This window comes from Urocampus carinirostris, chromosome 13 (genome assembly GCF_059441175.1).
Source record: "Urocampus carinirostris isolate Australia breed hairy pipefish chromosome 13, RoL_Ucar_1.0, whole genome shotgun sequence".
NCBI lineage: Eukaryota > Metazoa > Chordata > Actinopteri > Syngnathiformes > Syngnathidae > Urocampus > Urocampus carinirostris.
Window position 1 is genome coordinate 31367254 of NC_142361.1, and position 13922 is coordinate 31381175.

At 34.8% G+C, this 13922-nt stretch overlaps 1 protein-coding gene across 1 annotated transcript in view; it reads left to right on the forward strand.

Moving 5' to 3' along the window:
- The first annotated feature begins 5755 nt into the window (after nt 1-5755).
- tlx1 (T cell leukemia homeobox 1) overlaps nt 5756-13922 on the forward strand; it is an 11659-nt gene continuing 3492 nt past the window's right edge. The window contains exons 1-2 of the mRNA XM_088351432.1: nt 5756-6152; nt 11967-12204. Coding sequence (XP_088207558.1) covers nt 5756-6152; nt 11967-12204 — 635 coding nt within the window. The remainder of the gene's footprint in view (nt 6153-11966; nt 12205-13922) is intronic.

The window sequence follows — 13922 nt, forward strand, 5'->3', positions numbered from 1 at the left end:
TCAGTCAACCACTTAAACAACTGCCCTGTATATAAGCACTGAGTGAGTTGGATATAAATCATGCGCAAATTTTGGAAAAAAATAATTATGAATTTGAATACACTGATCATTTCAATAATGTTCATGCCAGTTAGACATCAGATGATCTATCAGTGGTGTTTCTATGGGTATGTGCTATAAGCACACATTGGTTCCCCAAAGTTCAGCAATCCACAGTCAAGATGAAAGGAGTAATCTAATTCCTACCGCAACCTTGAGGTAGAGCTCTATGATAAATCAGATCCTTGTTGGATTCCTGGTCTGGGTAGCTCGCCACTTGGATCGCCGAGATTTCCAATCATTCAAGGAATTGAGTAATCGAGGAGTTTTACTGGAAAGGAAAAAACATGGTCTTTGAAAAATTAACATTTTGTTGCGAGATCCTGAGTTGCTCGACATGAATGAAGTTTATCATGAAAAAGTTCAAAAATGAAGTCGCTTGGACGTTAGCAGGTAAGTAGAATCATACATTTTCTTATTCAAATTATTAATTCATTTTCTGCATTAAATTATTGTTGGTAACATACTCATTAAAAGGATAACCACAAACCTGTCTTTTTTCATTTTCTCTTTTTTCTTAACTTCTTTATACAACATAATACTTCATAATATAATGAATCAAAGCAAGTGAGCCGTTTGAGAGCCGGCTCTCTTTAATGAGTTGAGCCGAAAGACGACGGTTCTCTAAAAAGAGACGGACTTCCTTTCACTACATAACTACCACATGAAATCCGAGGCGGCAGATGCATGCGCACAGAGGCATCAAACCGCTCGCTTCCTTTGCAACAAAAAAAAACCCGATACCGAGATAGAGGCTACCGCGGCGAACTCGTTTGACTTGATTGATTTGCCGTTTCGCGATAGTCGGCGTATACCGCATGGTAGCCATCATTGACAAATTTGCGTTCTTCCGTAAAGATTTTCTTGTACGTCGTACACGTCTTAAAATGCATAATAAACGTACTTTGTACGGCAAAAACGTACAGGTTGACATTTATGGAGACCCCAAATTTTGATTTTAATTTTACAATCCGTTACCATGAGCAATATTTCTCAGTGCATCAAAGCAACCATTTAAAATTACGTAGAGAACCTGAAACAAACTCACCCAAAACTCATCTAGTTCGGGTTGTTCGTCCTCAGCGAGTCACACTGGAGTCAAATCGAAGGTTTTGTTCGAAGAAAGAAGTTTGGTTTTCCAAGATTTCTTGCTAACAATTGCTATTTATCCTGGCTGTTATCGACGCTAGCGAGTGTGTTCTACCCACAGCGAGCAATGACGCAAGACATGCTAATGGCACTCGCTATGATGTTTATAATGTATTTTTTTTCCAACAAACATAATCGAAACAGGGAAATCATTGTTAGTTAATTAAATAATTGATTCAAATCGATAATTTAGTTACATGATCAAATATTTACTGGAAAAAAAACAAAGCACCTAAAACAATTTCAACCAGTACCAACTCTTAGATCACTAAGATCATAGGCGCCGCCGCGAGCGGCAGCCTTTCCAGCAGCTCAGTGTTATTTCGCACTTTTTGTGATTTATTGTTTTAAGTGTCTGCTTCTATCTTCGGTGTTTTTCGGCCCATTTGACAACTACACTTTGGATTACTTTCTATCCTATGGTTATGGGTTTCAACGCACAAAAATGCGTTCATTCGAGGAATCAACTCCTTGCCCTGAAGAATTCTCGTGCCGGCGTGATGAGGGGACCCTATCGTGGATGCAGAGCCGGAGATAAGGCTAAGCGGCTAGCGGCATTATAAGTCTTTGGTACCGTCCGTAATCATGATAAATGTGAACTCTCTACCAAAGTAGACCGACGAACTGGCTGTGCTGGGGAAAAACATCAAAGGGTGCAGTGAGTGCAGTTTTCTGTTTTACGGAAACGTGGCTCACGTTTAGCTACCCGGAGCTACCCAGCTTTAGCGCTGTTAGACAGAGACAAAAAAGCCTGCGGGAAGCGGAGAGGAGGTGGACTCGCTATCCATGTGAACACGAGGTGGTGTAACCCTGGGCACAAAGATTTCCATCTGCCGCAGGGACGTCGAACTTTTGGACTAGCGTGTGACGTCATCCACTCCGCCGTTGCTAAACTACAACACAGCACCCCAAGGCCATCCTGTTAATCTGTTAATAAACAACAAAAGGATACTGCTGGAAGTGTGAAAAGTGTGAAAGTGCAAAGTAGCGAGGAATTTAAGTTCCTTTGTTTTTGTTTTCTATAGTATCTCATCAATAAGTTATCAAGTCATGTTTATCTACTGGTATATAGCCCTTAATCACTAGGTGTCTCAAAGGCCTGCACAGACCACAGATTATCGCAGAGTGAGGAAAAGAGAAGAGAGAGACATATAGAAGGTGGAAGAGAGAGGAAAAAAGAGAGGATAAGAGAGAAAAAGAGAGTTATAAAAGAAAAGAGGGAAAATTGAGAGAGATTGAGAGAGAGTGAGTCACAGAGAGGGAGAAATAAAAATAGACAGAGAGAAAGACACATGGAAAAAAATGAAAGAGAAAGAGCTGGAGAAATTAAGAGAATGAATAAAGAAAGAGAAAAAGAAAGAAAGAGGGAAAGAGCTGGAGAAATAGAGAGAAAGAAAGAAAGAAAGAGAGAGAGAAAGAAAGAAAGAGAGAGAGAAAGAAAGAAAGAAAGAGAGAGAGAGAAAGAAAGAAAGAAAGAAAGAAAGAAAGAAAGAAAGAAAGAAAGAAAGAAAGAAAGAAAGAAAGAAAGAAAGAAAGAAAGAAAGAAAGAAAGAAAGAAAGAAAGAGAGAAAAAGAGAAAGAAAGAAGGAAAGAGCTGGATAAATAGAGAGAAAGAAAGAAAGAAAGAAAGAAAGAGAGAAAGAGCTGGAGAAATAGAAAGAAAGAAAGAGAGAGAGAGAGAAAGAAAGAAAGAAAGAAAGATAGAAAGAAAGAAAGAAAGAGAGAAGATCTATCTATCTATTTATCTATCAACTGGTAGATCGCGATCATCGTAATGAGCACCCATAGAATATGAATTGACAGACCTCTTGTTTTAAACTTTATTTCAATTATTCGACTAAAGGAATTATATTTCTCTCCAAGATTGATTGACTTTATAACAATCAAAGGTATACCCCGCCTTTTAATCCCAGATTAGAATAGAATAGAATAGAATAGAATAGAATAGAATAGAATAGAATAGAATAGAATAGAATAGAATAGAATAGAATAGAATAGAATAGAATATACCTTTACTGCCATTGTTACAAAATGGGTTAACATATTGTGACAACGAAATTGGGCATGACACTCCAGTTTCACACATTCACAGTGAGGTAAAAAAAAGCCAAGAAGATAAGGAACAGAGAAGATAAGGTTATAAAACAAGGTTTAGGTGGGATTTAAAAAAAAAAACAGTAAACACATAGTTCAATCAACCACATTTCCGATCTCATTGAAAATTATAATGCTTGAAAAAACTCGTAGTCTTCTCAGAAGTGGTGCGTTTGAGCGCTCCGAGCGACTCTGGTATGGTGGTAATGGAAAGTGCAATGAGTTGCTGACAGAGCTGGCGCCAGAGATTTCGAGGTCAAGAGTCAAGGACTCTGCAGGTAGAAGCCAACACACTTCTTCGGAAAGAGAGAGAAGAAAAAGACAACACCGGCTCTCGGTACTTCAACACGCACACACAAAAACAATGGAGTCTGCTGCAGCAATTGCGTTTTAACCACGTATTATTCATAATATTTCACGAAACTACCTGCACCATTACAATATTCGACATTGAGCGATCCACACGGAACACATGAGACCGGATAGATATTATTTTACAATTTGCGCATCGGTTTGGCGTCTAATGGGCCTCTAAAAAGCAACCCGGTCCGACGCTAGCCTCGCTAATCATCATTACGCTCAGTACGGTAGCAATGCTAGCATTAAAATTTGATGGTGAACATTTGACCAATGCGTACCATTAAAAAAATGAAATATTAATCATCTAATGTCCTGTTTTTTAAAGTAGTAATTAATTCCCAGTGGCTGTTCGCGGGAGAGAAGATCAATGGGTCGGTTTTAGTTTTTATGCACTGCATTTGTTGGGGGGGGTTTAAGTTATTGGCACCTTTCCAAAATGGCAATACTGGTGTTTTATGAGCTCCCGTTAAACAACTATTATTTTTGCAAATTCAAACACACAATTCATCATTTCATATGCTATGCTCATCAATATTTATACTTCATGTATGAGTGGTTTTACATTATTGGTTTGTTTTAAAAGAGCCACGCAACACAATGCTTCACACACAAACCCCCCAAAAAATCATGACACTTCATTTCAATGCCGTCCCTTTGAAAATGAATCATTCATAGAAAATGATCTCATGAACGTCAGTCATTTTACAAAGAATCATATTGTAGAATTATTTGCAAGTGGATTATTTCAGGGTATAGTGCACATTATATGAATATATGGATTTGTTGGATTTGGGTCTAGTTTTCATTCTTTTTTAGCCATACACAGAAGGCCGCACGAAATTCGAAGACAATTGTGAGGTGTGGTCACTTTGAGTCTCCGTAGTTTTTCTTTTACTTAGTGGCACTCATTTTTGGATTGTGCTACACAATGAAGTGACATCTATCCATCCATTTTCTGAATAATACACTCTGCCCCTTAGTGTTAAATGCAGCAAATGCGATTTTATGTATTCAATTATTACTATAGTGTTATTATATATTTATTGGTTTATTGACTGACTGACTGACTGACTGACTGACTGACTGACTGACTGACTGAGGGACAGACGGACGGACCGACTGACCGACTGACCGACCGACCGACCGCCTGGCGAAATGACGGACTGGCGGACTGGTGGACTGGCAGACTGGCGGACTGGTGGACGGACTGACTGACTGACTGACTTACCAAAGGACGAACGGACGGAATATTGACCGACTGACCGACTGACCGACTGACCGACTGACCGACTGACCGACCGACCGACCGACCGACTGACCGACCGACCGACTGACAGATGAACGGATGGATAACTGACAGACAGATGGACGGACGGATGGACGGACTGACTGATTGACTGACTGACTGACTGACTGACTGACTGACTGACTGACTGACTGACTGACTTACCAAAGGACAGACGGACGGGCGACTGACCAACTGACTGACTGACTGACTGAACGACTGACCGACTGACTGATTGACTGAGTTTCATTTTCATTTTTCACTACTTTTCTTAAATCTTATTTTGTGTAGTAAATTTTATAGACGATATTTGAGAAAAGTTGACAGTTTTTTTATCGCAGCTTTTCTGCAGAAAACCCCAATTCGGCCTAACCTCAAACCCACCCTTTGGTTCCAGCCACCCCCAAGTCAATTGAGTTGGAGACCCCTGTTCTCAATCGTCTGTAGGTACGAAAAATTGCTTATTATATCGGTTGGCCACCGTTCCCACACATGCAAATAGAAAAGAGGTATTTACGCACACACGCGTTATTACGCACGCTTATGCCGACTTGATTGATGTCTCAAATCTGCGCAAACCAATAGGGAGCCTAAAGAATGAGGGGGGGAGGAGGCAGGTGAGAAGGCAGGGGGGGTTGTTGCAAAAACCCGTTCGGATGTCGCACTTGATAACACCCCGCGAAAAGAACCCCGGGGCTCACTCCTTTTCCAAGCGGGCTTGGATGAAGCGCGCTCCGGCCGCGCATCGCCAACGCGGTGGAGGCCACCATGGATCACGCTGCAGGACTCATGGGCGCGCACCTGCAGCCACACACGCACGCGCACGACTCCATCAATTTCGGCATCGAGCAGATTCTGAGCAGCGTGCAGGAGCAGAGTTGCATGCTGAGCTCCAGGATGCACGAGCCGGATTACGGGCCCCCGTTTTACAATTGCAACGCCGCCAACGGCTTCGCCTGCGCCAACGGCGGATATAACTGCAACTCTTACCACGTGAACGCGCCCAGTCCCGCCGGGGTCATCCGCGTGCCCGCGCATCGACCGGTGACCGGCGGCATGAACGCTTGCGCGCCGCCGCCGGTCACCGGGAACGTCAACCACATGGGAGCGCTCACTTTTCCCTGGATGGAGAGCAACAGACGATATACAAAAGACAGATTCACAGGTAGGCCCCAATAGAATAGAATAGAATAGAATAGAATAGAATAGAATAGAATAGATGGCCTTTATGTTATTTCAACGAAATATAAAGGCTTCTCCTTTTAGCAAGTAAAACAAATAAAATATAAATAAAAATGAGCGAGACAGATAAAATAAAATACAATATGTTTATAATATATAATAAAGTGGGAATTATACAGGACATTATGGATGCTTTAAATCAGTATTTAGGGTGGTAATGAATATAAATTGAATTAAATGAAATTTCAACGTCAACTTGTGATGCAAAATAAATAAAAAAACGTGCAATATTCCCAATATATGAACAATATACATAATTTGCGTTGTGCAGAAAAATGCATTTCCTATTTATGAGTAGCCTACCATCAATTGAACAATACTTTAAACCACACTATCGAAAAAGAAGTCAAGTCAAGTCATGCTTATTTATATAGCTCTTGCACAAAAAGTCTCAAAGGGCTGCACAGAATATTGCAAAAATATTGCAGAAATACAACAAAACACCAAAAATATACCACTAACGTAATACTACAAAAACTAAATGTCAACCCTATTATTGTGCTTTCATTCTGAAAGGGAAAATATACAGAAATAGAATAAGACAAATACCAAGGGGGAAGGGAGACAAAGTTCAGTTCATTCACCCCCCCCCCCCTCCCAGACAATTTATGAAAGACATGAAGGTATATTTATTAATTTCATATATAAATTAGGATATATCTACGAATTGGTACAGGTTGAAAACCGTCACCATCAAGTATTTCGTTTATATTTTTAAGTAAGGAAATTAAATTGCTCCAATTTGCCACTGCACACCTTCTTTCAATTGTCCCTAGAAAATCTCAATGACGCATCACAAGTCCCCTGTAAAACGTTTGGCCCTTAATAGTATTGAATATATTTTATTGTTCGACTTCGATTAAAAACTAAGGATATAATAAATTAATATTAAACAAAACTATTAAATAAAAATAAATCGAATCACTGGTTAAAATATAATAATAATAATAATATGAGTAAATCCAAACCAAACCACTCGAATCATCTTTATTGCATATAAAATTATATCTCTTAATATAATGCAAAATATTGGATAATCAGTTACCTCCAAGTTGCTCACTTTGGAGTCAATACATAAATTGCTATTATTAATTATAGCTGCATTTATTTTGAAATCAACAAATTCAATTGCTGTAATTTGTTAACTGAATCTTTTATATTCTGTAAAAGTTATAAATACAAAAACAATAAATCGGAGACCCGTTTGTAATGTATACAAATAACAACATATAAATGAAAATAATAACCATTATTATTATTATTATACAAGGCAGACGTTTTAATAGTTGACAGAACCTACTTTAACCCATCATAGTAATAACATAGTAATAACATGATAATTACAAAGTAACAACATGCTATGGTCACAATGATAAAATGGGTATTATTATTATTATTTAAATCGATAAATAAATACATGCTAATATGATTACACCTTTAATTGCTATATTTTGTTTTAGCCGCATTTATTTAGCAATTTTAAATCATTCGTTTGAATTATTTTAATTTATCGTTATTATATATAATGAATTATAGTTAGATAGGAAAACTAATTTTAATGATAAAGAGTATAAAATCAATGACTGTCAGGTCTCTAATGTATTGTTTTTGTTTTTCTTACATCATTCGGAAACAAATTTCTATATTATATATTAAAATATTACCAAAAAAACTACAATGGCCATACAAAAATACTACATATATAAAACTACAGTAATATTACAGAAATACAACTACAGTAATACTACATACCTGAATATCCAATATACTACTTAAAACAGGGACATTATACATTGTTTTGCTTTTATTCTGAAAAGAAAAAATACTACGGAAATACTACAAAAATACTACACTACATTATGCTATAATACAGAAATATCACGACCGAAATACAACTACAAAAATACTACTACAAAAGTACTGAAATATACTACAAAAACACTACAAATATACTATTAAAGTAATACTGAAAAATACTATAGTAATTCAACAAAAATACAACAGAAATCTAACAAAATTACATATACAGTAATACTACAAACATACTAGAAACATATTAGAGAAATACCACAGTATACTACAGAAATACTACAAGAATACAACTACAGTAATAATACAAAAATCCAACGAGAGTAACTCTCCTAAACTGTATATAAAAATAGTCACTAAAACAGTGAAATAATATATTATTTTGCTTTTATTCTGAAAAGAAAACAAAATACGAAAGAAATACTATAAATAGTAGGCCAAAGGGGATAAGACCACTAACCGCATTTGTATTTTAATAAACGAATTAAATCGCTGGAATTTAGTCATTTAAATTTCGTTATTTAATAACAAATAAATAAAAGAAAAATGAATATATTAGACACGTTACGAATTCGTTCGTTAAATTTAAGCAGTTACCGCAGCCCGTAGTAGCTCATTTTCGTTTATTTATATAAAATATATTTATATATGGTTTAGTACAATTTGTGTATCGTTCAATGTGGATTATATCTATAAATTCCTTAGACCAAACGGATAAAAATTGCCGTCATTTTTTAACGCTAAATATGAATTCATCTTGCCACATTCGCGAAGCAATGTATCGCATTTTATTTTGAAAGAAAAAGGAAAAACTCAGGGAAATTGAGTACTTCATCATATAATATTTCAAAAACGCGTCGTTAATTCAGAATACGCGTAAAATAAGTAACGAATATGAGATGGATTAACTGATAATTAAAGATTTCTATTTTTTCGGCCCGTGGGCAAAATGGCGTCTTACCCGAGAGGGGAAATTCAATATATACAGAAAAACTATATTATTACAAAACTACTAAATAAATATGACCAAAATACTACTATAGAAATACTCCAAAAATTATACAAAATACTACCAAAATATTTCTTTGATAATACATCAATTATACTTCTACTGAAATACCAAAAATATAAATACTTAATACTATAATATAAGATACTACTATATAGATATTACAACAAAAATACTACTACAAGAGGTTTACAACAGAAATACTGCAAATTACACTTATAACGATACTACAAAAATTCTCCTGTGGATATATCACAAAAATACTACAAAAATAGAACTACAGTAACACTGTACAACCAAAATACTACAGAAATACTGCATGTATACGTCAAACATTCTTATAAGAAAATACTATAGAATACAACAGAGATAGTACAAAAATACTACAAAAATAAATAATAATAATAATAATATAATACCACAATAAAGTATGTCGTTATGGTTGAAAAGCTGAGTTTCTACAAATTCGAGTGATACAAATCATTAAATACACTCATATTTGCAGGCACGGCAAGCTTTAAAGTCGAAGAGTTGCTAATATGCAAATATTCATGAAATAGTAACTTTACAATGTGCTTCACACTTACCCATTCACACACACACTCACACACCAATAAGGAGTCAGCCATGGAAGGCTCCTACCTGCTTATTTTAGCACATTTGAAGATTTTTTTTCTCAGTTTAAAATATTTTTAAACTCTTTGAGATTATATAAAATATTATAACACGATAGGAAAATATATACAACATATTATTTTAGTATATTTTGGGGGAAATACTTTGTTTGGTTTACATTGACTAGTTCTTTTACTATATTTTGAACTTTTTTGTAAAAGTGGAAAAAAAATCATTATTTAATATATTTTACTGTGTATATATTTTATTTTGTCAATATTTTTTACAAAACATATTAAAAAAAAACGTTAAAATGTGTTCATTTATGTAGAGGTGTTTTTATTCAAACATTTTAGAAAAATATTTATGAAAAAAATTCTCCTTTTAAGTATTTTTTTGATTGAAAATATTAGAGCCTAAGATCATTTTTGTTTGTTAAAGCAGTCCAGGATAGCCGCCCTTTATTTTTATTTCTGCTTTTTCCTTTTTTTCTCTCTTTTTTTCCCTTTTTTTTCTTTATTCTTCTGTTGTTTATTTTTCCCTAGAGCTCTTTGATACATTTTTCATGCTTCCTTTGTTCTCTTTTTGGTTTTATTTTCATGGGTATGAGAGTGCGTGAATGCTATGTTGTTATTTTCTACAACGTATGGATGACTTATGTTTTATATTGATGATGTCTGTGTATTGCAGCCCCCTCCCAAGTCGAGTCACGGCATGTTTATTTTTATAGTGCTTCATCGCGATAAGTCTCAAAGGGCTGTAAACGATAGAAAAAGAGAAAGAAAAAGAAGGGGGAAAAATAGAAAAGGAAAGATGAAAAAGAAAGCTAAAAATAGGGAAATAAAGAGAAAGAGAAAGAGAAAAGAGAGAAGTAAAGTGAGGGATGGAGAGAAAGAACCACAGAAGAGAAACAAAGGGAGAGCTGGAAAGGGAGAGAAAGAGGAAAATGGAAAAATAATTAGAAAATAAAGAACAAAAAAAATTAAAGAAAGAAAGAAAGAAAGAAAGAAAGAAAGAAAGAAAAAAAGCAAGAAAGAAAGAAAGAGAGAAAGAATGAAAGAAAGGAAGAGAGAAAGAAAGAAAGAAAGAAAGAAAGAAAGAAAGAAAGAAAGAAAGAAAGAAAGAAAGAAAATATAGATAAAAGAATCTCAGGATATATAAGCAGAAATCTTTACAAGGAAGTGCAATTATTTTGTAATAATACTAAAATAAAAATAGTGGAGTGATTTTTTTTTTATATTTGAAACGCTCTCAAAAAACTATTAGAAATATTTCCAACAAATCCTTAAAATTAGAAAAAAAATACCACGTTTCCCATTCTAAGTATTATTTCCCTTAATATTAGTAATAATACTTATCCAAAACATTTGGTAGAATAGGAAAATCCATGACTCAAACAAATAACATTTCCTTGCCCTCATGTAGGTTTTAGATCAGGGGATAGTATAATAATAATAGTCTGTAATATACTATACAGCCCTTTGAGAGTCCTTGTGATTAAGGGCCAAACAAATAAACATGACATGACTTGACTTCTCTCATGCTAAGGTTTTTGAGTTTTTCCTTGCCCTCATGAAGGTTTTAGATCAGGGGATTGTGTAATAATAGTATGTAATAGTCTGTACAGCCCTTTGAGACTTCTAGTAATTAAGGGCATCACAAATAAACATGACTTGACTTGACTGCCATCGTGTTGGAGTTTTTGAGTTTCCCCTTGCCCTCATGTAGGTTTTAGATCAGGGGATGGTGTCATTGTAGTCTGTGCAGCCCTTTGAGACTTCTTGTGATTAAGGGCTATACAAATAAACATGACTTGACTTGACTTAACTGTCCTTATGTTGAGGTTTTTGAGTTTTCCCTTGCCCTCATGTAGGTTTTAGATCAGGGAATGGTTTCATAATAGTTCATATTTTGCAATAATCGTTGGTCTATGCCTTTGAGGCTTCTTGTAATTAAGGGCGCCACAAATAAACATGACTTGACTTGACTGTTCGCATGTTGAAGTTTTTGAGTTTTCCCTTGCCCTCATATAGGTTTTAGATCAGGGGATGGTGTCGTCATAATCTGTGGTCTGTGCAGCCCTTTGAGACTCCTTGTGATTAAGGGTGTCACAAATTAACATGACTTGACTTGACTTTCCTCATGCGAAGGTTTTTGAGTTTTCCCTTGCCCTCATGTAGGTTTTAGATCAGGGGATGGTGTCATAGCAGTCTCTACAGCCCTTTGAGACTTCTAGTAATTAAGGGCGCCACAAATTAATTCCGTGCAAAAGTGATCTTGATGACCTTGTCTTTTCCCTTCCAGTGTCTCTTTCCCCCCTGGCGGTCACACGTAGGGTAGGCCATCCCTACCAGAACCGGACGCCGCCTAAGAAAAAAAAACCTCGGACTTCCTTCACCAGACTTCAAATCTGCGAGCTGGAAAAACGTTTCCATCGACAAAAGTATTTGGCGTCCGCCGAACGAGCAACTCTCGCCAAAAACCTCAAAATGACCGACCCGCAAGTCAAAACCTGGTTTCAAAACAGACGCACCAAATGGAGGTGACACCGTTTTCCTACAATCGGATTTATTGTTATTATTTGGAATTTTAAAACGCTATTTTAGTCATTTTAGGAATTTACACAGAATAAATAAAAGATATATTGCTGTATTTATTATTTCAATCGCCTTTATGCGATTCGTAACACTGTTCTTTTCCCCGCCACCACCAGAGGGCCCCCGAGTGCCAACATTCTCACTTTGTGTGTCCACTCCAAAATACTTCTACGGAAATACAACAAAAATACTACACAATAATTACAAAACTCAAATCAAATATAGTCCTTAAAAACAGAGACCTCATATATTATTTAGCTTTCATTCTCAAAACAAAAAATAATACTACAAGAACACTGCTACAGTAATACTTTATTCCAAAATACTACTACAGAAGTATTTACCCCCAAAAGACAACTACACTAATATTACAAAACTACAAATAAATATGACCAAAATACTAACATGGAAATACTACAAAAATTCTACAAAATACTACTTTAATACTGCTTTGGTAACACATCAATTATACTTCGACTGAAATACCAAAAAATACCAACAGTTAATACTATAATATAGAATACTATAAGATAAATGTTACTACAAAAATAGTACTTCATTAATACTATATTACAAAATAATACTACCAAATTATTGACCCCCAAAATACTAAAAAAAGACAACTACACAACTACAGTAAAGTTACAAAACTACTAAATAAATATGATCAAAATACTACGACAGAAATACTAGAAAAAATCTACAACTACTACTAAAATACTACTTTGGTAATCAATCAATTATACTTCTACTGAATTACCCAAAATACCAATACTTAATACTATAATGTAAAATACTACAAGAGAAATATTGCTATAAAAATACTACTTCAGTAATAGTATATTACAAAATACTAAGGCCGAATTATTCACCCCCAAAATACTACAAAGAGACAACTACAGTAATATGACAAAACTACTACATAAATATGACCAAAATACTACTATGAAAGTACTACAAAAATTCTGCAAAATACTGCTAAAAATACTGCTTTGGTAATGAATCAAATATATTTCTACTGAAATACCGCAAAATACCAAATATATTACTATAAAAATACTACTTCAGTAATACAATATTACAAAATACTACTACCGAATTATTGAACCCCAAAATACTACAAAAGGACAACTCCAGTAATATTACAAAACTACTAACTAAATGTGACAAAAATACTACTATGGAAATACTACAAACATTCTACAAAATACTACTAAAATTCTGCTTTGGTAATACATCAATTATACTTATACTGAAATACCCAAAATACCAATACTTAATACTATAATATAAAATACTACAAGATAAATATTACTATAAAAATACTACTTCAGTAATACTATATTACAAAATACTACAACAGCATTATTTACTCCAGACATACTACAAAACCACAACTACAGTAATATTAAAAAACTACTAAATAAATATGACTAAAATACTACTATGGAAATACGACTAAAATTCAAAAAAATTCTACTAAAATTCTGCTTTGGTAATACATCAATTATACTTCTACTGAAATACCCCAAAATACCAATACTTAATACTATAATATGAAATACTACAAGATAAATATTACTACAAAAATACTACTTCAGTAATACTATATTACAAAATACTACAACAGCATTATTTACCCCAAACATACTACAAAAAAACA